The sequence below is a fragment of the Maniola jurtina genome, chromosome 14, assembly GCF_905333055.1.
Source record: "Maniola jurtina chromosome 14, ilManJurt1.1, whole genome shotgun sequence".
Classification (NCBI taxonomy): Eukaryota; Metazoa; Arthropoda; class Insecta; order Lepidoptera; family Nymphalidae; genus Maniola; species Maniola jurtina.
Window position 1 is genome coordinate 3,159,220 of NC_060042.1, and position 26,057 is coordinate 3,185,276.

At 38.1% G+C, this 26,057-nt stretch overlaps 1 protein-coding gene and 2 long non-coding RNA genes across 3 annotated transcripts in view; 2 read left to right on the forward strand and 1 right to left on the reverse strand.

Moving 5' to 3' along the window:
* Nucleotides 1-26,057, forward strand: part of LOC123871914 — a 575,184-nt gene that overhangs the window by 14,263 nt on the left and 534,864 nt on the right. The window lies entirely within an intron of this gene.
* Nucleotides 1,742-16,235, reverse strand: LOC123871916. Its single transcript, XR_006797374.1, has 4 exons — nucleotides 15,920-16,235; nucleotides 11,852-11,854; nucleotides 10,551-10,556; nucleotides 1,742-1,752 (listed from the first exon to the last, which is right to left on the reverse strand). It is a non-coding gene; the product is annotated as an uncharacterized LOC123871916 (long non-coding RNA).
* LOC123871904 (suppressor of cytokine signaling 2-like) overlaps nucleotides 7,533-26,057 on the forward strand; it is an 82,334-nt gene continuing 63,809 nt past the window's right edge. Inside the window, exon 1 of the mRNA XM_045915953.1 lies at nucleotides 7,533-7,911. Within this exon, the coding sequence (XP_045771909.1) occupies nucleotides 7,893-7,911 (19 nt within the window). The 5' untranslated portion in view covers nucleotides 7,533-7,892. The remainder of the gene's footprint in view (nucleotides 7,912-26,057) is intronic.

Genomic DNA, 26,057 nt, shown 5'->3' on the forward strand with positions numbered 1-26,057 from the left:
GTAGACATTGATTAAAGTTTTCACAAAATCCCGTTGCTGAAGTCCTTCGATTCCAGTGTACTCGTATTATACTGTAGAGGTCAGTGACATTTTCATATTCATTAATCACAAGTCCCGTGGAAACCCTTTGATTTTCTGGATAAAAAGTAGCCTATGTGCTAATCCACGGTATAATCTAAATTCTAAATTTCAGACAAATCAGATTTTCAGACAAATGGTACATTATTTTGACGATTCAAAAGCACTTGTAAAAGTTTAATTGAATAAAAAATAATTTGAATTTGAATTTGAATCCGTCTAGTAGTTATTGCGTAAAAGAGTAAAAAACATACACACATACAAACACACAAACTTTCGCCTAATTAATATGCCTAGTTTGATAATATTAGTACGCATGGATTTAAAAGGACAGCAGAAAAATATTTTTGTAGAAACAGAAAATCCTTTATATTTTGTTGTAGTTAGGTGTGTTAGTTACAAAGAAGCTAATTATTGTTCTATGATATTATATGTTCAATATATTAGTCGTCGCGTTGGAGCGTAAAAATATCTAAAGCAGAAAAACATCGACGTAGAAAAAAGCTTTTTCCATTCACCTATGAACTTTTCCTGTTGACATTCAAAAATCCTCTCTAACTAGAAAAGCTGTTAATTCCATTCATGTTTGGAAAACTGGACAAAGCTATTAAAATGAATGCGCGTACTTCTAGCGAAAATAAAATGATTTGTACTTTGTGTAAGTACCGCGAAACTGGAGTGTATACAGAGATATTTAAATGTTTTCAGTAAGTGCCAGATAGGCTATTAGTCATGAGTCAAAAATTATGTTATGTCAATGGCCATTTGGCTTCTATAGATTAGTAGTAACTTTATGAATTTGTTATTGTTGTAGTATGGTTACATTATATTATGATGATGTGCTCTATCATCGGGATTTAGATTTTTTGAAAATCCTTTGGGGACACTTTAATTTTCCGGGATAAAAGTAGCCTATGTCAGTCACCGCAGAGCAAGCTAACTCTATACAAAATTTAATAAAAATGTGTTGAATGGGTGGGCCTTATAAATCCCGTAGGAACCCTTGGATATTCGGTAAGTTCGGTGGCTATCATCAGTCTTGAAAACTGAGTTAGCGAATCACTCCACTGGTAGGTCCCAGAGCGTGGATCGTGGATGGTTTAAAAAATATGATGTCATTATAATAGGGCTTTTTTTATCTCTTCTAGGGATATTTCTTAGTTCTTCAAAAATCCTCATCCGTATCTTCCCCATCTGTGTCATCTCCCTATAGGTTAATTATTATCAGAGGTTGTGCTTGATCTCTTAAAATAGTTTTCCTTAACAGGGCTCTCTCCGTCACTCGTTTCCATTCGTTTCATACAATCGTAGTTCCAATTTCATTTGAATATTAAGCAACCAAAGTCCATGAAATTTTGCAGACATATTCTAGAAACTAATATCTGTGTTTGTGGTGTTTTAGATTTTTCTAAAAATATGTAGTTTTAAAATTACAGGGGCTCCAAGATTTGTATGAAAATTTTTAAGACCGCGTAACTTTGAAACCGAATATTTTAACAGAAATCTGGAAAACCACAGACATAGATATTAGTTTCTAAAATATGTCTGCAAAATTTCATGGACTTAGGTTGCTTAGTATTCAAATGAAATTGGAACTACGATTGTATGAAACGAGTGGAAACGAGTGACGGAGAGAGCCCTCTTATCCTGGAGCTCCTCGGCATGTGCACATTCCTACTGTCAGTGACATTTATTGCCCGACGACTCAGTTTAAAATGCGTCGACTATAGCTACTCTATGCTTGTGCGGGATCTCTTCGGGTGCAAACAAAAAGTGGGATAGTCTTGCAAAATTCAAGGAAAAGATACTATTAGCTGTCTAATCCATTACCCCGCGCTACAAGCGGGACGGGGCCGACATAGTTTATTATAACTGTACGCAATTCGGCGAATCGGACGTCCATTGCACGTCAGAAAGTCATCAACTTTATCAAGTGCGTATTGAAGCAGATAAAGGTTATCTGATCATTTTAGGATAGGTTATTATTAGACAAACTAGCTGATGCCCGCGACTTCGTTCGCGTGGATGTAGGTTTTTCAAAAATCCCGTGGGAACTCTTTGATTTTCCGGGATAAAAAGTAGCCTATGTGCTAATCCAGGGTATGATCTATCTCCATTCTAAATTTCAGCCCAATCCATCCAGTAGTTTTTGCGTGAAGGAGTAACAAACACACACACACACACACACACACACACACACACACACACACACACACACACACACACAAACACACACAAACACACACACCCACACACACATACATACAAACTTTCGCCTTTATAATATTAGTGTGATGTGATAGTGTGATAATGGACTGGAGGCCTGGAGGCATTGTACTTCACCTGACCGGTAAAAGTCACCCCCGTTGCGTTAAGGTTACCATAATGCATTGTCCATAAAACAAGTGCAAGTAAAGTAGGTAATTAAATCAACTGGATGATCTGAGATCCCTACACCGGCTGAGAAAACAGCTGATAATCTTCAAACGCCACTTTATTAGAAACTAGATGATGCCCGCGACTCCGTCCGCGTGGATTTAGGTTTTTTTAAAAACCCGTGGGAACTCTTTGCTTTTGCGGGATAAAAAGTTGCCGAAGTCAATTTCCGAGGCGTAAGCTGCCTCTGTACCTTTAATATCAATCGGTTAAACGGATAGACCCTTAAGAATCTCGTAGGAACTCTTTGATTTTCCGGGATAAAAAGAAAATGTCCTTCCCACGGAGAATGTAAGCTAATTTCGTTAAAATCGGTTCAGCGGCTGAGCCGTGAAAACGTAGCAGACAGACAGAGTCACTTTCGCTATTATTATTATTATTGCATGGAAGTATGGATGGTAGGTTATTCGGGATTTACCTTAGGTATTGTATTTTTATCCATCTACGTCCTACACATCTTCATAACGTTTATATTTATAAGATAAAAATATAAACAAGTGGAGTAGGTACCTAGTTTTTTTGTTATATACTTACAATTATAATGATTTTAATACAATAGAAGTGGAAGACTTCTGGGAGGTGTAACAATGGACGTCGATCTCTCCAGGAGAAGGTAGGGCAACAATCAATAAGAGATAATCGAGTTTCCAAGAAGCGCGATGCGTGTGACATGCGCCACGCTTCCTCGAATAAAGTATTTCTTGAGTGGGTACAGTCGTGGCGATAAGTGTAATCTCATATAAAATCTAGGTATAGATAATGCGTTTCCACTAAAGGCCCTGTGGTCCGTGTGTAACTCAGATGTTCAAAACTGCGCAACCGAGCTCATTTTACATTTATTTTATTTGGTTGATGCTCGCGATTTCGTCCGCGTGGATTTGGAATTTCACAAATCCCGTGGGAACTCTTTGATTGTCCAGCAAAAATGTAGCCTATGTCACTCTCCCGGTCTTCAACTATATTTATGTAAAAATCAGATCAATCCGTTGCTCCGTTGCTGCGTGATTGAAAGACAAACCAACAAATAAACACACAGCATTTACAATATGTGTAGTGACTAGTGATACATTAAAGGTTTTCTTCGAAAAAATATTTTACTATCACTCCGTTAAGCAGCAATGTAGAACCACCCAAAGTCAATTACCACTCCGATCCACGTACGAGCATTACAGCTATTTTGGTCGCTGACCGGTAAAGCTCGCTGGTGCATAATCGGAAGCCCGTGGTGTTGTGAGTCGAAGAGCTACGAGTAAAACTGCCAACTAATCTTTACCGCAAGCACAGAGTAAGGATAGTTTGTTATTACATGCAGGGGCTCGACGAAGCTACTAGACAGAGCAATGATGCAGTAAAGGAACGACCTCAGACAGACCCAGCAATTCCGGGATCGATATTGAAGAATCGTCGTTCATTGACCACGAGATCTAAGGCATCGGACTACTATCTCTCTTTTTATACTGTACCATAAATTATGGCTCAGCAAAAAATGAGCCATTTTCGCCAATAGGTTTAAGGGCCATTTGAAAGGATTTGACTCGTCCTACAATATGTGTATACAACCCCTCAACGAGATTGTGACGTTTTACCGGTCATCCTATAGAATATTGCGGTTGACACTTCTATGCTCGAGTGTACACAGGGACAGATGGCGTACACATGTGCACAGCGCCATATTTCGACAATAATGGCTCCAAATAAAGTGGAGAGTTGTTCGGCTGTTGCCTAACGGTCGTTTGGCGCCTCGTTACATAACCGCTGGCCGCTTTCACTCCAAAAATAATAAACAGAGTTTTCACTACATACCTACTCATATTATTTATTAACCCCCGACCCAAAAAGAGGGTTGTTATAAGTTTGACGTGTGTATCTGTGTATCTGTCTGTGGCATCGCAGCTCCTAAACGAATGAACCGATTTTTGATAGTTTGAGTTATAACTCAAAATTTAAAAACCAAAACCTCTATAAGAAAACTAGAAAAGAGCTGATAACTTTTAAACGGCTGAACCAATTTTTTTGGATTATAGCTAAGAACACTCGATCGGCTCCTTTCAAACAAAAAAACTAAATTAAAATCGGTTCATTCGTTTAGGCCCTACGATGCCACAGATACACAGATAAACACGTCAAACTTATAACACCCCTCTTGGGTCGGGAGTTAACTACTATACTTACTTACCAACATTTTTGAGCAGGTATGAAAAATCTGTTGAATTAATAAATAAAGGCCGTTGAAGAAAACAATGAGTAATGCATCCATTTTCATATTATTTCGATGTAACGTGGGCAGCTCGCGAGCACGTTGGGGCTCGGTGGAAATCTAAAGATAAACTGGATTCTTCAGCGAAAAGTTTTACATGTTTACGCGTTCCCGAACCGATTCATACGATTTAACTTTTGAATTCTTGTGTACAATTTCTGACTAACATACATATATCTATTTGCTGTGTACAATAAGCTGTGTGTGATAGTCTAGTGGTTAGGTTAGGTCCCCCGCCTCGCTAATCGGAGGTCGGGGGATCAATCCCGGGCCGCACCTCTATCTTTTCGGAGTTATGTGTATTTTAAGTACTTAATTAATTTTTACACACACTTACATACCTACATAGACTGCTAAAATCATAACCCTTCCTTTTGGCTTTGCCGCAGTCGGGTAAAAATCAAAATGGAGCAGACAGTTAGATATATATAGACTTCGCTTATCGCTAGTGTAAATTCCTGTAAATCCATTCTTAGTAGGATTTTGTGAGAACCTATCATGCGAAAGTTGTTTATAGATCCAGTGATTTGAACTTTACCTTGACTTGTCAGTCAATCAGCTTCTCCTTGTACCTTTTTGTGCAACAAGATGATGCCCGATTTTCAAAAGTCCTGGGGGAACTCTTTGATTTCCAGGACAAAAGGTAGCCTGTGGTCTTCCGCGGGGTGCCAGCTATCTCTGTCGTCGAAATCCTTTAAAGGGATGGGATGTGAAAAGCTAGCAGGCAAACAGACACACTTCGCATCTGTAATATCAGTAACTAAGTAGGTACATTAGTATGGAAGTGTAGATAGTATAAATTCATTCGTTCATTCATTCACGTGAGTTTCAGACATTACGAAGTAACCGCAGTTCAAAATAGCTGAAGTGAATGAACTTGCCGGCTTCATAGCGCCGCGACGACGACGCATCGGAAGGCGGGGTTCTATGATAGATAGCGGCAATTAATGACAGAAACAGAAATAAAATCTTACAAAACAACCGTTATAAAAGGTTTTAATACTACAGCAGTTACGTATTATTACGACGAGGGTACTAAGATATACTTTTTGAGGGGTTTTCCGGAAAATGTGTTTTTTTTTCAAAACATATTTCAAATATTCAGAGATAATATTCAAGTTCTTGTTAAGGGTAAGTCCGCACTGCTGAATTTCACCGCGCGAATTTTCCCGCAGAATTCTGTAACACAGAAATTGTATGAAGCCGTTTGCATGTACCTACTTATGTGCATGCGGCTTCATATACCTAATTTCCATAATCGCGCGGTGAAAATTCGGTGTCCGAAATTACTTCCATCAAGTAACATCCATAATAAAACCCTTCAAATTGAATGAAATGGGATGATCGAAAGATCGAGCAAGGCAATGCCTACCGATCCCATATAACATACGCAAGTATGTTTGTTTGTTCTTCAATCACGTCGCAACGGAGCAACTTATCAACATGATATTTTGCATAGGTTCAGACTTCAGTTCATAGACAACAAACTATGTTCATAGAGAGACAACCAGAGTGTGCCAGAGCTTCGTTATTTTATAAAAGCAGAAAAGTTTCTCTGCGTACTGTCGATTTTTAATAAACCCAAATCCACGTGGACGAGATCGCGAGCATCAGCTGGTTCAAAATATTTTTTTACTTTGTAGTGGAATTTCATGTCGGTGTTTTGAAAGGAATTTTTATGATAATATCCGTGTGTATTCCGCTCACCTATTTCGTAATAGCAACAGTAGCAATGCCAGCTGCCCTGCACAGGCGCATGTACCTATTTATTTTATTTTATAGTAATGAGTAAGTATAAATTAATGACAAAGCCTTGAGTTGGTTCTGAGTTCTGAGAAGCGCCAAGGTTGGTGGTTCTGGGAAGTGCGGGCCAACGCGAGCGCGCGCGTGTCCTGTGTGTTCGTACCTCGCACGACGTGAGTTGCGGACCAGTCGGCACTGTGAGCTATAATCCAGGGCTGTTGCTTTGAAGAAAATGCATTGACCGAACCGTGCCAAACGATGGTTAGCTAATAGCTACCTACTTGTGAAGTAGACGAATTTGATGAATTTATAGTTGATAGTAAATACCTTGAGTAGGTTCTGAAGCACCAAGGTCGGTGGTTCTGAGAAGTGCAGGCCGACGCGAGCGCGCGCGTGTCCTGTGTGTTTGTACCACGCACGACGTGAGTTGCGCACCAGTCGGCACTATTAATCAGGGCTGCTGCTACGGAGAAAATGCTTTGAGCGATTCATCGGCAAATGCAAGCACTTGCTGCTAGTAGCCAGGGTTGAATAAATGAAGAATACATGTTTAACAATGATTTAAGTTAGTTCTGCACCAAGGTATCCTGTATGTTTGCCGCGCATGACGTTAGTTGAGCACCAGTTGGCACTATGAATCAGGGTTACCACTTTGGGGAAAATTGTAACGTATTGAATCAACGGCAAAAAATCTCTTCTATCTTGCATGAAATAAAGTTCTCAAACTATTATGGACATATTATTATAAAATGCCTTACGCCTAAAAATGCCTCTAAACAATAATCGCAAAACAAGTAGGCAAGCAGAACACAAGGCATATGAATGCATATTGTACAAAAACAGATCTCAGTGAGATTTGTGTATCTGCGCAGACCATCAATCACCATTTTATTTGTTTGCAAACACTTCTACAATATTCTTGCGATACTTCAGGACAAGTTGACAACCCTAATCCATACCGCCAACAGTTCGCAGCGTGCCAATGCTATCTCCATAGGTAGTACTGAGTACAGCCGGCCGCGGCAGTCGGCTATCGTGCATGAAAGAGGGACTACGCCGCGTCGGCTCGCAACGCCGAACTTTCTCCTCGCGATATACGAGTTCGTACCTTAACTGTGATACACGAACCTAACCGGCCGGCCAGTGAAATTGAATGTGCGCGTTCTCGGAAGAGGTTTTCTGCCACGGTCGCCGGCGACGTCGATTTCTGCAAATTAATTTCTTCGCTTCCACGAAAGCCGGCCGTAAAGAGTTTACGGAGAAGCTATAAAGTGGTTTTCAGGAAATATTATCGGCAATTATAAAGTGTACTGTGAGTTTCCGTGTGGTGCGTGGCCAGGCGTTTACATTGGATCCCAATACACCGAGCGCACCTTCAATGGTGGTCAAACTGCCAGGTGAGGACCTTACTACAATATAATAATTATAACATAAGTATATCTTTTCTCGGCAAAGCATTAGCAGTTTTCTGTTCTCCTTTTGCTGCGGATGCCCATCGGTAATCACTTAACATCAGGTGGCCCTTCGCATATTCGCTGTCTTCGCACATTAAAACTCGAAATTTAAAATACCTACATACCTACCTATCTACTAGGTATTACTACATAATAATTATAACATAAGTATTACATAAGTATAACTTTTCTCGGCAAAGCATTAGCAGTTTTCTGTTCTCCTGTTGCTGCAGATGCCAATCGGTAATCACTTAGCATCAGGTGGCCCTTCACACATTTGCTGGCTTTGCACATTAAAACTTGAAATTTAAAATACCTACATACCTACCTATCTAGTTACTAGGTATTTTGAATAATTTTGTCTCAAAAGTTAACCTTTAGTGTGTGAATAACCAGACTACAACCTATGGTTTGATTAAGATTGCATCCTAATTTGCTCAGCCGGTTTTAACCAAAATTGAACGTTATAAAATCATAACCCTTCCTTTCGGCTTTGCCGTAGTCGGGTAAAAATATCATTAAAGGTTAGTAAGCTGCCTTGCTGGACGAAGGATTTTCCAATAGGAAGGAAGGAAATGTACAGTCCCACGGTGCTCTAAGCATTACACAGAATTTATCATCTAGTCAGCACCTACTTACCCACATAAATATACAGCTACCTTCACCGTAGAACGCGTGATGAATTTTTAATTTCACTGGAAACGTGTAGATTAAAATTGCGGATATTTTCCGGAAAATTCTTACTTTATTTCCGGAAAATGTCCTTTATGGGGGACTTCCTAAATGTCCTACGCTTCTAGAGGAATATCAGTTCAAAAAAACTGCGGATAGCTTTCTGAATTTAAATGCACATGGGTAATCTATCTTCCTAGTGCTAGCATAAGGGTGTGTTTTCACTGAAGCGGAGTGGAACGGAGACCTTCAATAGACTAATCAGATCATTGTTAGATTGTGATAAAGCTGTATTACCGTATTACGTCTTCTCTCACTAATCTGATTGGTCGTAAACACACGTCTCTTTACGTCACGTAGGTACCTACCTACTTTTACGGAAACGCGCCCTAAAGCCAGGAAAGGGGCCCAATATAATAGTTTTTGACTGCTTTGAAATTGAGAAAGTTTATCGTCTTATTTAAAATCTATCGATCGAAACCAAGTCGATAACTGAATGGATGGCCGGCTTTGGAGGTCCAATATTGGACTTTTAGTTTCTTCCATGTCTCTATCAATCGGTCCTGATTATTTTGATAATAACAGCTGTAAAAACTTATGAGTCGAAATTTTGTTCTCTGTCGATTTGTATGCGCAAGGATCTAGGAATCCCTAAAAACTCCAACAGTTATGTGATTAAGGGAAAGGGGTCACAACCCTCAGCAATGAGGAATACGATGTAGAGATAGAGAATCGCCTTATTGGGTGCAGAAGTTACTACTTTATGTGCGCACAAATAAATGAAACAAATTAATACAAACAATTGTTTTACTAAGATAATACGAATATCGGAATGCATAGTATCTAAATAGGTAGATATTATAATGCTCGATACGTATATAATTTCTTCGCTTACGAGTCAGTTATTAATATCATTGCATCGCACAAATTGTTTCGTGTCATATGAAAGTCATCGTGGTCTAAATGGGAACACAACACTACAGGCGGCGCCGAACGATATCGCTGAGGTCTTGGGGTCATCTGAATTATAATTAATTATAATGCCTCGTTATCCCCACTGGGGATAGTGCGATTGACCCCACGAAAGGCAACAGCTTATGTAAAATCGTAAGCAAGTTTTTCGTTGAAATGATAGTACCTATCTACTCTACCCAGATACATATTGTGTTCCATAGCTATAGTCTGCCAAAAAATACCTGAGTACGGAACCCTCAGTGCGCGAGTCTGGCTCGCACTTGGCCGGTTTTTAAACAACCAGCCAGCAACAGGATTGCTTGTGTAGTTGTGACGTTATGTCAATACAAACATCAAACGGATATAAGATACAAAATATATCTGCAGCCTACGATGTCGGTGGCAACTGCCAAAGTGTGAATACTATGAAATTTACGATTACAGAGAACTCGCATCAATGTTTATCATGTTACTCTTACAGCATTGATATAAGTACAAGTGTAAATTAAAAATTTATAACACCCCCGACAAGTGAAGGTTCGGTTAGGTAGTAACTAGGAAAGAGCTGATAACTTCCAAACGGCTGAACCTAGGACTCGAAAATCCGAGGTTTTCGAGTCCTAGTTCATAGATTTTAAAGATGGCAACCCTAGCTGGAGTCATAATAGGAAAATACGGCTTTCGCTAATTAAATAGTGGATTTTACTGCCCAGGAAAGGACTCGGTACAGGTAGGTACCCAAACGTACAGACTTAGTTGGACTGGTACTGTTTATAGACAGCAGTAAACACTAAAGCAAACATAACAAGTGTAAATTAAAAATTTATAACACCCCCGACGATCCAAAGTATTTGAGTTTTCCAAAACATCATTTTCAAATAAATAATTATGTATCTAGGCAACGTCCATCTTGACAGCTTGACATTTGTCAATTGACATAATATTATGAACCTAACGGTTATCTAACCTCCTTTTCTACAAGAAAACTAGAAAAGAGCTGATAACTCTTAAACGGCTGAACCAATTTTTTTAGATTATAGCTAAGAACACTCTCGATCAAGCCACCTTTCAAACAAAAAAAACTAAATTAAAATCGGTTCATTCGTTTAGGCGCTACGATGCCACAGACAGATACACAGATACACACGTCAAACTTATAACACCCCTCTTTTTTGGTCGGGGGATAATTATTCTTCTATAGTAGTAGTCGGGTTCTGTAGAATTACTGGGTACGTGTGGGTCTAGAAAATCGATTGGAGCTCTGTTGGCAACTCCTCCGCACGTTTTTAATACAGAAAATGTTAAAAATAGGTCAAACAAACAACTTACTTAACTTTGTTGTTATGAAAGAAGAATTTAATTAAATATAGAAGCAGGCGTTATTTTGCGGAAGTCCATGATATACGAGGAACCAAAAGCTTAATTTGCTATAATATGCTAAACCAAACAAATCTGTATGGTGCAACATGCAGCATGCGACATGCACTGATAAACATGCAGGAAAAGCCAGCCACCAAGCAAGCCATACGCACCACCACCACGCAGCACCACACAAATCCCATAACCACTCGACGCACGTTTCACCCCGACACCAGAGCATAACCACAACATATACACCACCATAACACCAAAGTCACAGTAAGGTTGTCACGACTAGTCAAATGTGATGCGATTAGTCGGTAACACCTCCTGCCAGACACCCTTAAATCTTTAGGGTGTCTTACAGGGGGTTGTCACGACTAGTCACACTTTATACTTTGAATTTTTTTTACAAATACTGTTATCTCCCAAAACCACTATGATCAAACTTCATAATCGCTGATCGTTCTTCCCTGTGTTGGAGACATTACGCAGAGAAACTTTTAGCTTTTATAAAATAACGAAGGTCTGGCACGCGCTGGCTCTTATTTCATTATTTTAGGAAAGAAGTTGGTAATTTCGCTCGTTTGCAACACCGAATAGACCTGTTAGTATAGTACGAGAGTGTGTGATGTTTCCAAAGAAGACCAATTCAGATTAAAACAAGTACCTACCTAACAATTATTATAATAATTAATAATTACCTTCCTATGCCTACTCTAACTTTTGCGTTCAAAGAATATAAAACAAAAAATATTTATAAATAGAAAAACCGGCCAAGTGCGAGTCAGGCTCGCGCAACGAGGGTTCCGTAATCGGATATTTTTTTCGACATTTTGCAGGATAAATCAAAAATTATCATGCATAAAAATAAATAAAAATCTGTTCTGAAATTTACAGGCTAAGCCCTTTCATACGATACCCCACTTGGTATAGTTATCTTACATCCGAAATTGAAAATACTAATTATTATTATTTGTTCATGACACATTTTAATTTATTTTTTTTGAAAAATTCACGGTTTCCGGATTTTTCCCTTTACTTGTGCCATAAGACCAACCTACCTGCCAAACATAATTCTATGACACGACAGACGGGCAGACAGATAACGAAGTGATCCTATAAGGATTTCTTTTTCATACCCTAAAAAACAACGTTATCACTGAACCGTAGCATTTCGCATTATGAATCCATTTGTAATGATTACCTACAATACAATGTAAGTATAGTCTTATTACAATTCCTCCGATTACAATGTAATGGTATTAGAAAGAAATATCTTTGCGTGATACGATGCAAAGCGTTCGCGGTAAAGCGACCCTTTCGTTGTTTTATGCAACTTTTATAATTGTCCGATTACAATGTAATTGAGATTAACAGGGCTCTCTCCGTCACTTGCTCCATACAATCGTAGTTCCAATTTGATTTGAATATTAAGCAACCAAAGTCCATGAAATTTTGCAGACATATTCTAGAAACTAATATCTGTGTCTGTGGTATTTTAGATTTTTCTAAAAATATGTAGTTTTGGAATTACAGGGGCTCAAAGATTTGTATGTGAATTTTTAAGACCGCGTAACTTTGAAACCGAATATTTTAACAGAAATCTGGAAAACCACAGACATAGATATTAGTTTCTAGAATATGTCTGCAAAATTTAATGGGCTTTGGTTGCTTAATATTCAAATGAAATTGGAACTACGTTTGTATGGAGCGAGTGACGGAGAGACCCCTCTTAAAAAAAATATCTTTACGTGATAGGTAGACGTACGATGCAAAGTGTTCGCGGTAAAGCGATCTTTTTGTTGTTTTATGCAACTTTTATATCCGATTACAATGTAATTGAGATTAAAAAGAAATATGTAAGTATAGACTACGTGTTAGGTAAGATGCAAAGGGTTCGCGGTAAAGCAATCTTTTCATTGTTTTATGCACTGAGCTATAAGTTCAATGGTTTTTAACCCCCGACCCAAAACGAGGGGTGTTATAAGTTTGACGTGTGTATCTGTGTATCTGTCTGTGGCATCGCAGCGCCTAAACGAATGAACCGATTTTAATTTAGTTTTTTTTGTTTGAAAGGTGGCTTGATCGAGAGTGTTCTTAGCTAAGTATATAAGTATAATCCAAGAAAATCGGTTCAGCCGTTTGAAAGTTATCAGCTATTTTCTAGTTACTGTAACCTTCACTTGTCGGGGGTGTTATAAATTTTTAATTTACACTTGTATGTAACTTTTATGACCGTCCGATTACAAAATATCTTTACACGATGGGTTTAGATACAAAGGGTTCGCGCTAAAGCAATCTTTTCGTTGTTTTATGCACTGAGCTATTCAATTCAATGGTTTTATGTAACTTTTATAATAAATATTGTGTTTTTATGTTTTTCCGACTTAAGGGCGTTTGTGCACTCATTCGCATTCGATTCGTATTCGTTTTCGTAAAAATACGATTCGTAGTAGCCGTCATAAGTACAAAATGTACGCTTGTACCTACACTACTTTGATTTGTATCTGTACGGATCCGTAAAAATACGAATCAAATGCGTGGATAATCGTATGTACGTTTTATATGACGCAGACGGCCACTTCAAATCCTATTTTTACTATAATAAAAGACTGGTAGAAAACCTAAAGAATGTATGAAGGTATTGCATTGAAAGGCCATCATAATTGCGATAAAGATTGCAACAATACCAACTGATTTGCATACAAACAAAAGGTTACAACATTCCTTTAATGATACGTTGAAACAGTTAGCCTATTGTTTGTATTTTAACTTTGTTTAGTTGATAATGATATTGTTATCAATAATGGATACTGCCGTGCAAACACTGCAAACAACCTTTGGGACAAAGAATCAAAAGCTTAATGTACTATAATCCGCTGAAAAAGGCAAATCTGTAAAGTAAGAACCCTATATGAAAGACAAAGTCTCCGACCGCAACATCGGAGAACCCTCGAAAAGAAAAACCGGCCAAGTGCGAGTCAGACTCGCGCACTGAGGGTTCCGTACTCAGGTATTTTTTCTTACATTTTGCATGATAAATCAAAAACTATCATACATAAAAATAAATAGAAATCTGTTTTAGAATTTATACGTAAAGCCCTTTCATATTACATTATATTGGTTTTCTTACTTTGAAAATTGAAACACATTTTAATTTTGTTTAAATGATGTAACCAAAATGTAAATTCGCGGTTTTCCTTACCTGCCTTTCACGATTGTAGATCAACGGGAAGTACCCTATAGGTTTCTTGACAGACACGACGGACGGACGGACAGACAGACATCAAAGTGATCCTATACGGGTTCCGTTTTTTCTTTTAGAGGTACGGAACCCTAAAAATGCTGCCAAAAGGTTACCCAAAAGAATCAACATTCCATCTCGCACAGTCGATGTCGTGTCGTGGAAATAATACGAACAACAGATGTCTGTCATCAGACGGTCGTAGCAAAGCGCTAATAGTGCTACAAAAAACAACATTCCAAGAATTTTTAACCAATTACCGTATTACGGAACGTGGATCGTGACAATAAATAATTTACAATGCAATTCCATGAAAGAATCGAATTCCTGAGATGAATTATTTACGAGTATAATTGGACGACATTTAAATTACATCAAAATTATTGAAACCTCTCAGAAAAGTCTATCAGCCTTCATCTAATAATCTACATCTATATATCCATACTAATAAATAAAATTGAAGTGTCTGTCTGTAATTTCGAAATAACTACCTCATATTAAGCTCATATGGTAACAGTTCACGAGATACATCCCGGTGACAGACTGACAGAGGCTTAGTAATAGGGTCTCGTTGGTACCCTTCGGATACGGAACCCTAAAAACCTCTATAAAAATATAGGACCAATGAATGTAATAGCCATTATTATTTCCATGTCTTGTAATTTTCGTTTTTCTATAAAAATATCTTTCCTCAATAAAAATAAACTCCCGAGATGGTATTCAAATCGAGTTGCCATTTAGCGCACCTACGCTATTCTCGATTGGATTGGTTAGGCCTTACCGCGAACAATCGCACATTGTTCCGTTTACCGGGAACACAGGCGGACCGACTACCGGGAACCATTCCGTTTCACTATAAGAGACAATGGCGTTTTTTACCAGCTATTTTTAAGCTTCTAAGAGCCTCTCCACTCATTCTATTGTTAGCCATTATTAGCTCTATGTCTTGTAATTTTCGTTTCTAAGAACAAATGATTTTCTCTTAAGTGTGCCAAGGAAATTGGTTCTGAAAGTTTAATTATGGTTTATTAGTTTTTTTTTTTCAATTGTTTATCACACATTGATGATCGAATGCCTTTATTACCGAGTAGAATGTGTATTGTTTTATAGCATTAAATTTTTAATTACGTCCACAATCCACATGCCTACGTAATAGCAACTCTTTTATGATAACTGCCTAGGTATTTATTGCTATTCTGAAGCTATTTGTTTTGACATAAAGACCAACTTTACACTACTACAACTAGACAAGTATATAGGTGAGTGTAATTATGTATGATAGAAGCTCGTATCAAAGAAAACATTGCAGAGAAATACCTAAGAGCTGTATGATTGTAATTTGTCCTAATTTGAGATATGAAATATTGAAAAAACATATACATACATAATATGACACAGGTAAGTTAGAAATTTAGAATACAACTCATACATGCGCAAAAGAAGCATCATCATCATTATCATCAGCCTGTGGACGTCCACTGTTGGACATAGGCCTTCCCTAACGAGCGCCACCACACCCGGTCCTCAGCCTTCCTCATCCAGCCTCTCCCGCCAGCCGCCAGCGGTCCCACACTATCATCATCATTATTACCAGCGATCAGGGGCGCCGGGTTTTTAAAATTCCCGTGGGTGCTCCAGCCATTTTATTGACATACCTATCTAGCTACTTATATTTTTGTTATTTATATCAGTACTAGCTGACCTGGGTGAACTTCGTACCGCCGCACAGTGGGGCAGATCCAGGAATTAGGCGGCCAATATTATTTTCTCCCATATATGTGTTGTAAATAGGTTAAATTATATTTTTTAGTATTTTGGGAACTTATTTTTTAAAACTAACTGATGCCCGCGGCCCCGCTTGCGTATATTTTGGTTTTAAATCCTGTTTGTCGAAATTCTGATTTAATTCATGTGGAAACCATGGATTTTCTGAGATAAAAAGTAACCTATGTGCTAACCCAGGGCATAATCTATATTCATTCGAAATTTCAGCCAAATCGGTTCAGTAGTTTTACCGCGAAGGAGAAACAAACGTTTTTTGACACGAAAAACAAATAATTCCATAAAGTGCCAAAACAGATTTTATTTCTATATAAAACATAGTAAAAAACTAAAAACACTAAAACTATAATAGTAAATTAAAATCGTGATTATGATAAATTAAGAAAATATAAAAACAAAAACTAAGAAAATAAAGATGCAATGGTAAATAAAAAAATACAAAAATAAACATAATGTGATTCAGATCAATCCCAAGTGTCTTCACCAGAGCTAGAGCTCAATTCATCCTTGTCAAGTTGGTCTGGTTCAGATTCCTCATGTGCTCATTCTGCTGTGTTGAGTTCAGCGGAAATAAGCATTTCCAACGCTTCTTTGCTATGAGGCACATTTTTTCTTTTAGGTTTTGGCTTCATGCTCGATATTAATGGATCCAAACTTAGCAACAACCTATTAAGGCCGTCATAATTGCATTGCTCCCTTGAGCATTTTCTTGCGAAATACCGATACTGGCGAAAATGTTTGTTTCGTGCCTCTGCTGCTTCTTCGGATAGTAATCCAATAGGCAGAAGTGCATGATCCATTACAGTTGCACAATGTATTAGGATTTTATGCATTGTTGGAGACATAGGGTGCCAGGGATACAACTCAATATAAAGTTTTGTGGTCTGTTTCTATAGTGCTACGCATTTTGAGTGTTTTTCTGCGTTTACTTCTCCCACTTGAATCTTCAAACGACTTTGATGGTCTACCAGAAGAAGGCTTTTTAGGTCTCGGTATTTCGTATGTTCCTTTTAACCATTCATCATTCTTTTGAATGAAAGTATGGGCCTTTTTATGTGACTCGATCCATTTTTTCTTAAATTGTGACTTTAGACGTGAGAAATTATGTTTAACTTCCTTCTTTTGTTCATCACAATATTCATCTTGTGATAGAATATATCTCTCAAGATAAATCAATTTTGCATCAAAATCGGGCAAGTCTTGTTATTGCATTTTAGTAAAAAGAAATCCACGTGTTACGGTCCGAGTCCCTAAAGTGCCTTCCTATTCTGGAAGCAAATAAAAACCGGTTTAAACCGAAAAAAAGAAATTTGTGAAATACGGCGATTTTCCGCTATGTACTTCATAGCCTTCAAAATATGGATTCCGCGGGAGACCGCAGCTAATCTCGATGTATTCAATTAGGGATAATAGTCAGTTTTTATTTACAATGAATAAAACCGATGGGACTCGGTGGGAAGTTAAAGTAAAACCTTTTTGAGTATCTAAAAGATGATTTTTCGACCGCAACAGAAGCATTATTTTGCAAGTGCCATAAAATATCTATTTTATCGTTATTCAAACTTTTTTATAAATGTAATATATGGGCGCTTACCTGTTATAATCGAATCCATTAAGATTTTTTTCAAAAATAACTCACTAACATATAAAAATCACTTTTTAAAAAGTTGTTTTAATTGAATCAGTTAACGCAATATGAACACTTAGAGTGACGCCCAGGTTTAGACTGACACAAAATGGTGAACACCCCTAATTAGAGGAATGGAGAGATGTTCGGTGTCTACTTAATTACCTAAGGTAGTAAGTTTTGTTTGTCAATGGCCATTTTTGAGAAATCGATTTATGGCCAGCTAATTCCCGGAACTGCCCCACCGTGCGCCGCGCCGTACCTAGTAGAATTATTTTAGATAGTCGTGGGTGCTCGGCACCCACTATTTACCTCTCGTGGGTGCTGGAGCACCCGAGCACCCACGGAGTCGGCGCCCCTGCCAGCGATAGTCGTCTACCAGCTGAATACAGGTCTCTTGTAGGGGCTTTCACACACCACGGTCTTGCGTAACCTGAATCCAGAACCGGAAAGAAGAATATACTTACCCTGTGCATATACCTGTACAAAGATATTTACCTGTTAACTACCTAAATGTAAAAAACTGACTTTTGCAGCATTCTATATTTTCAGCTCTGGATAATAAACAAAATCGTTATTATGATAAAATTGTGCTGTATTTCGAGCTTTTGATATTTTTTCGTAAAGTAGTTAGGTATACTTTATTGAATAAATCTGTTGCACTCAAAGCAACTTCAAAGGAAGGAGTTTGCGGTGCCTCAAAGGAAAATAAAAAGACACCTAAAACTATAAGCTTTGTTACAAACTAACATTATGGTCGGTTATTGTAATAAATTGTTGTATGTATTCGTCATAACACTCGTCCTTACTGCCTAGCTTTAAAGACTTGGGCACACATAACGCGCGACGATATCGGCGCCCGGTAGCAATGTATCCAAATTAGCCTTACAAAAGTTTTATTATACGAAACTGTACGAAATCGGATTATACTATATAGATATGTACTCACTGCGGAATCGACGACGTCACACGAACTTCCACTCTAGATATTAGCTAAACTACATTGTTGCAACAAAAACACCACAAACTCAAAAAATCGTTATTGCTATTATACCAATCACAACTTTTATGATAGGAACGGAGCTAAACCCTAAACTGGTGTTTGTAAGTCCCTGTATAAACTGTACGCGCGACCGATGTACGCAATCGATTTAGAAATTCAGGCCATCGAAATCATACACATGTACACGCGCGTTCGGTATGATATCCTGCAGTTTCCGTCGCGCGTCGGGTGAATCCAAGGCTTTAGTCATACCGCCACGCTTTTATGGCACCCGCGCTTGCATAATGTAGGCAGTTCTTCCCAGAAGCCTTATCGACATGGACTCGCTATGAATGCTACTATGGTTTATCTCATAGTTTAGTTGTGTGATCGAACGGGTGCATAATGCATCGAGTAAGACCACGGAGTAACAAAATGTACAGTATCTTCTTGAGTTGCCATTAGCTCCTCTGCGGAGTTTTGCAATATTGATTCTTGATACAGCTGTTCAGTCCTTTTTTTTCTCTTTCGTCTGGCTTTACGAAGATTAGCCAATGTCAAGTTTGTAGTTATTTGTAAGAAGTTAGTTAAACTATACAAGTATGGACCCCGTCTGTGCCGGCGCTCGCCGACATACGCACGGCACCCCCTTAGAGCGCTTTCCAGTCAGTTTAAAAAAAAAAACGCTCCAAAAAGGCAGAGCACGCCCGCCAGCTAATACGAACACAGACGAAGTCCCGTTCAGTCCTTAGCACAAGAATCTTGATGTAAAGTGGGCTCTACACTCGCGGCGCGAACGGCCGCGAAAGCCCGCGACAACTGCGAATCACGAGTGTAGATGTTGTTCGCGCCTTCGCGTTCGCGCTTTGCGCCTTTCCCCGATCAGTGTCGGTTTTTGGTCCGCGACAAAGGGTTTCGTCCATAGTCACGAACAAGACTGTGAAGATTTGCGAGTGTAGAAGGGACACAGTTCACGCGTGGATCGCGGCATACATTCACGGCGTGAAATAACGGCGCGACTTCACATGCAAGTGTAGAGCCGGCTTTAGTCGTAATATCAAACTAATCGTCACATCATAAGTAGGTCTAAAAGCGTCCCAACTTTATAAGTTGACGATAAGACCTGTAGTCCGAAGCTTAGTATACCCTGCTAAAAAGTTTCTGACTACAAAAATAACTTAGACAAGTGTTCTACCTGTAACCATTTTGTGTATTTAATGTTTAGTAATAAGTAAGTTTAGTTTTAATTCGCATATTTTCTATATCATGTACAAATATAAAAATTACTAGATAGTTTAATTGCCGTAAAAGGTGCATCATACAATAAAGATAAAATTGAGAGACAGAGTAAAAACTGGTCCAGTGCCAAAGGACAAATGGCGTCTAGCGAATTTGTACACCAGTCAGATTGAGACCATTTTGCAGGATATTGCTACTCTAGTAATACATAACTCTGTGGCATAATACATGTAGAATGCAGATCCTATGCACGATTGAAATGCCAATTCCAGGATTTCACTTAGGCCTATAATCTGTACCTACTTATAGGTACCAAATCATACCGATACGGTAATTTCCACTGTTGTTTGGTTTATACTTTACTTACATAGAAATTCCTATATCTTGTAGTACTTAACTAGTACATAATTCGTGACATGTTTGAAAGAAGAAAGAAAGATTTTTATATTTATTTAACTTATACCTAGGTATTGTAAGCTGTAGCTCAAGTTGTCTATAAAGAATATGAAATTAAAGTAAACCTGCTTTCTTCTTAAGTAAGATCTCAGTCAATATGATTACTTTAATTAAGGGATAAAGTAATTGAAAGAAAAAAGTGTAAGCAAAGCAAATAATAAAAATTTCAATTGAATTAATGAATCAACCGGTAATTTGAATTAAGTAATGTTTGCATCCGAATGAAAATTGCATGTGGTATTACGTAGGTTGTTTGTGAAACAATTTCCGCTGATTGGACACAGTCGGTCATGCCATTATCGGGAATGAAACGCAGTCTCCACACTTTACCTAGATTTTCATTCCAGTTTCAATATTCATTGGCTGTTGGCTTTTTTCACTAATGCCCAAAAAACCGGTCAAGTGCCAATCGGACTCGCACACGAAGGGTTCTGTACCGTCGCACAAGACATCACTATGTACTTTTATTTTTTTAATTTGCATGGCGGCCATTTTGAAATTTGCCATCTTGTTTTTTTGGTAACAGTGGCAAGAGAAAGACACACTGAGTACTTCAACTCTCTACCTATTACGGTTCATGAGATAAGGTTAGTCCGCTGACAGACAGATTTACGGACAGATTGACGGAGAGCGGAGGCTTAGTAATAGGTCCCGTTGGCACCCTTTCGTTACGAAGCCCTATAAATACTGCCATCATTTCAAAGATCACACAAAGTGTGTGTGTGTGTGTGTGTGTGTGTGTGTGTGTGTGTGTGTGTGTGTGTGTTTGTTACTCCTTCACGCAAAAACTACTGGACAGATTTGGCTGAAATTTGGAATGGAGATAGATAATATCCTGGATTAGCACATAGGCTACTTTTTTCCCGGAAAATAAAAGAATTCCCACGGGATTTCGAAAAACCTAAATCCACGCGGGCGAAGTCGCGGGCGTCAGCTAGTAACGAAATAAAATCATAGCCAAGAATATGAGAAGACATTCACTATAAAAGTGCAACCACTAGGAATATGTGCGTCGGATCGAAACGGGGTTGTGTAGGCTTGCCATGAGTTTGAAATATGAAACTGGGATAAAGGATCGGATATCGCGTGAGAACTGCCAACTGATACTATCTCAAGTGAAACAACTTTACAGGAAAAAACTTGTTTCCTTCAGCAAAATAGTGATTGTATAGTTGTATACGTCTCCCCCAGTGTTGGTGTAGCCTTGTAGTAGTGTAGATGTAGATTGTAGATAACGGATACTTATTAGATGATTTTGATTTGTCGTTTTAACAAGTCGATTCCGAGGCACTGTACCGCACGTTAATCGCTGACAGCTGTGGCTATGGGTTGGCTTTGAATTGCTAAGGATGCACACCTTTTTGGAGAAAACAAATAGATCATTTTTGCTCCTGATCTATATTACAGAGCCAAGAGAAAATAACGAAACATTGTTTCGCAAGCAATAAATAAGGAACCGATGAAATCAGGCAATGTCTGCCAACACCAAAAGGCATGGTGTGCGTACAGAGGTGGGATGGCTGCACGGGCGCAGGTACGTGTGTTCTCAGAACCCACCGACCGTTTTTGCTTCTTTTTCGATTCGAGTTTACCGAGAATCGAGTGGCCCGGTGGCGGGGCTACTCGGAACGCGTAATTAATCCTTGGAAACCTTCAGAGGGTTGCTGTAAGAAATCAGATTTTTTATCCTGTCCGGGACAAAAGAATTGAATTGTAACGCTCGCCTTTGACCTTTTGTGTTCGTTTGTTGTACACGTTGTTACCAGAGAGATCCCATGTACTAGAGACACCGATATCCCACAAAACTGCCTCAACCTGAATTGTGTCTCTACTTTTATCATATGACACGATATTATTTTTAAATATTCATCTTGCTGTAGTATTGCCCTCAAAACTACAATATGAGGCTATTCAAGGAGCGAATAGGTTTTTTTTTAATTATATAGACTAGCGCTTGGCTGCAATCAGACCTGCTAGCAAGTGATGATGCAGCCTAAGATGAGCGCGCTTGCCTAGAAGTTGCATATTCACTCTTTAATCGTTTGCAACGCATTGGCGACAGTAACTGAAATCAGGCGATCCATCTGCTCGTTTTCTTGATTATAATATTAGCTACTAGCTAATACCTGCAACCCACGTGGTTATTCTAAGCCCGCAACCTAGTTCGCGTGGATTAAAGCTACTTAAAAATACTGTGGGAACTCTTTGTTTTTTCCGTAATAAAAAGTAGCCTGGTATCACTCATCCTCATCCCATTAATAAATAATTAATTTTATATTGCAACTTTTTATATTGGTGAATGCTTTTGGATGTCTATGGTTAAGGTTTTAATCTCTATAATCTATAACTCATTGTCCGAGCAATTCGGAGATAAGATATCAAGAAATCTGTTCCAAGATTTTTAGTTAGATACAAAATTGACCTTCTCATCGTTTTGGCTAATTCATGGAATATGAGCGTAACTATTCGTTCGAAACCTTTTACAGATTTGTTTGAGGAAACAGTAGATAATTGTAATTTGAGAGGAATGACTAATGATTTTTAGTATTGATGACAAACTAACCACGATATTATCTGATGACAAGATTTCTTTCTTCTTGGAAGTATCAATAATTTTTTTTTCAACATTTTTACCTACTGCTATTTATGTTGCAACATATATGTATAACGCTAATTAGTTTTTAGGGTTCCCTACCTCAAAAGGAAAAACGGAACCCTTATAGGATCACTTTGTTGTCTGTCTGCCTGTCTGACTGTCTTTTAAAATGTGTTTCAATTTTCAAAATAAGATAACTATACCAAGTGGGCTATCATATGAAAGGGCTTTACCTGTACTTCCTAAAACAGATTTTTATTTGATTTTATGTATGTTAGTTTTTGATTTATCGTGCAAAATGTTAGAAAAAATACCCGAGTACGGAACCCTCAGTGCGCGAGTCTGACTCGCACTTGGCCGGTTTTTTTTAAATCGGTGTTAGGGCTCTTCCAAAGCTGCGCTTTCCGGTGCGAGACAGCCATCACAGCATTTTGGAATATCGGATTTATTGCCTCTAATAAAACTTAAACCTAGCCTTATCTAATTACTATGAAAATCATACCCACGTCGAATAGTGCCAAGAATACTGGCTGCATCTTCGTGCTGGACAGCCAGGCTGGCCCGTTACGCAAAAAATGAGCCATGATATGGCTATTAATTGCCTCTTAAATGTAAAAGTAGCTTACATAATACAATCTATAGAATATGAAGTTATCACTCGTTACCTATGACCTACCTAAGCCCACTTACCTATGCAATGTTATTGAGAAATCATCGGTGCATGAAGGCTTACTAGAATATCGCATTAGTCTTATGGAGCCATAATTGCTTACGCCTTGTTCTACTAGGAAGAAGCTGTTGTAACTTGTTTGTTTATACGTACCTACTACTCGGAAGCATAAATATCGCGTATATTAATATAACTCTTCAATATAAGTATTATTTGCTCGTAAAGTGATTCTTCTGCCATCGTTATGACCTCTATGTTACGCAAAAATAGCACATTTGAATCAGAAATTACTATTAAACCACTAATTTTTAGGGTTCCGTACCTAAAAAGGAAAAACGGAACCCTTATAGGATCACTTTGTTGTCTGTCTGTCTGTCCGTTCGTCCGTCCGTCGTGTCTGTCAAGAAAACCTATAGGGTACTTCCCGTTGACCTAGAATCATGAAATTTGGCAGGTAGGTAGGTCTTATAGTACAAGCAAAGGAATAAATCCGAAAACTGTGAATTTGTGGTTACATCACAGAAAAAATAGTTAAAATGTGTTTTCAAAGTAAGATAGCTATACCAAGTGGGGTATCATATGAAGGGGCTTTATATGTACATTCTAAAACAGATTTTTATTTATTTTTATGTATAATAGTTTTTGATTTATCGTGAAAAATGACGGAAAAATACCCGAGTACGGAACCCTCAGTGCGCGAGTCTGACTCGCACTTGACCGGTTTTTCACAATCGCGAGTAAATACCTAGTTTGAAACCAAACACATTAATTTAGGTAAGTACCTACCTAGTATTTTATGGCCTAGTACCTACCTAGTATCTAGTTAGGAACTCAATTTTAATTGAAGTCGGTTTATTTTTGTTAAAATTAATTAATAATTACTTATAGGTTGCGTAACAATTACATAGAATTAGAAACGGATAACAACCGGCTATCGATCAGATAGATAAAATTAAATGTAATTATTACCAAGTAAATAATAAATGACATCAATCAAGATTACGTGTTAATAGAAAGTAGGTATTATAGGCATATCCGATTTAATTTTTTATCTTTATTCTCCGATTCGGATGTCCATGAGGATTTTCTCCTCCTACGCGAAAAAAGGTAGTAGGTAGATATTTACTTGTTCATGTATAGAATATTATATCTTATAGGGAAGCTAAGTTCCTTCGTTAACGTTAATTGGTGGCGAGTAGAATTAGCTATAACTACAGAGAATATACAGAGATAGTGTTAGTGCTATAACTATATTATTTAGGGTTGCCATCCGTCCGGTTTTCCTCGGATTTGTCCTTATTTTGGAGGCGTCCGGAGAGCGTCCGACAAGCTGGGTTTTACATACTGTTCAGGTTTTACATAAACAATCTTTTTAAATAAGGAAGCCATTGTGAAGTTTATATAAAAAAAATAAAGCTAAGTATTAAAAACCTAACGTTTTTATTTCTTGAATGATTAGAGAAAAGGTTTCATAATTTAACTCTTTGTTTGATTTTTAGATAACATTGTCACCAAAGTTTACTTTATAAATAAATATGTGTACCTAAAAAAAATATATAGGTACTTACTTATTTTATTTGTTAGGTCAAGAAGAATACACAGGTATGACTGAGTTTTCCGCTCGAAAATCCGGGGCTTTCGATCTCTTTGTACTAGTTTATATATTTTACAGATGGCAACCCTAACTATATTGAATCATAGCCAGAGTAGTTCGGTACCGCTACGGCAAACCAAATATGGAATTTATTTAATTGGACCCTCGTAACAAAATGCCGTTAGTTAATATTTTCTCAATGAATTTGGTCATCATTAAAAGCGTTGATAGCGGAAACGTCACGGGAAATTGCTAGTATTTCGTAACTTCGGAGCCATAATCGAAATTTCTTTATATCTCTACTGAGAAGCGGGTCTAATTAAACTACTTGATAGGTTTGCCACTTCGACTTAAAGTCTTTCGCAGACGTCCGATAGATTGTCGGTCCGACAAAAGTCGACCAAATCTCTCTATATCTACGGAGAAACGGGATTCATTAAACTGCTTGAAGTTTATCATTTTGTCAAGCAAATGCCTGTCGCAGATGAACGATATAATTGGTCTGACATATTAAGTCGACGAAAATAGTAACATGGGACTTCGCCTTCACCCGAGAACTCGAGTTCTCACACACACACACACACACACACACACACACAACATAATATTTATTGATTTTTAACATTGTTATTTTTTTCTTTAGTACCTAATTTTCTCTATCTGGAGGTGGGCGCTAACAACTGTAACACAGTTTCTAACTAAAGCAGTTGTTTTCGTTCTTTATTTTTAAGGCAATGTAAAGAGCTGACAGACAAAAAGCTGTCGTCTGTGTTAGCTCTTAGTTCTAGGATCGTGATGAGTTTTGAGAATCACATGCCAATTAACCCTATTTCACTGATACAGGCAGGATACAGGATGCAATTATCGAATACACAGTATACAGTATATTAGAGTGTATACAGTTCCGATAT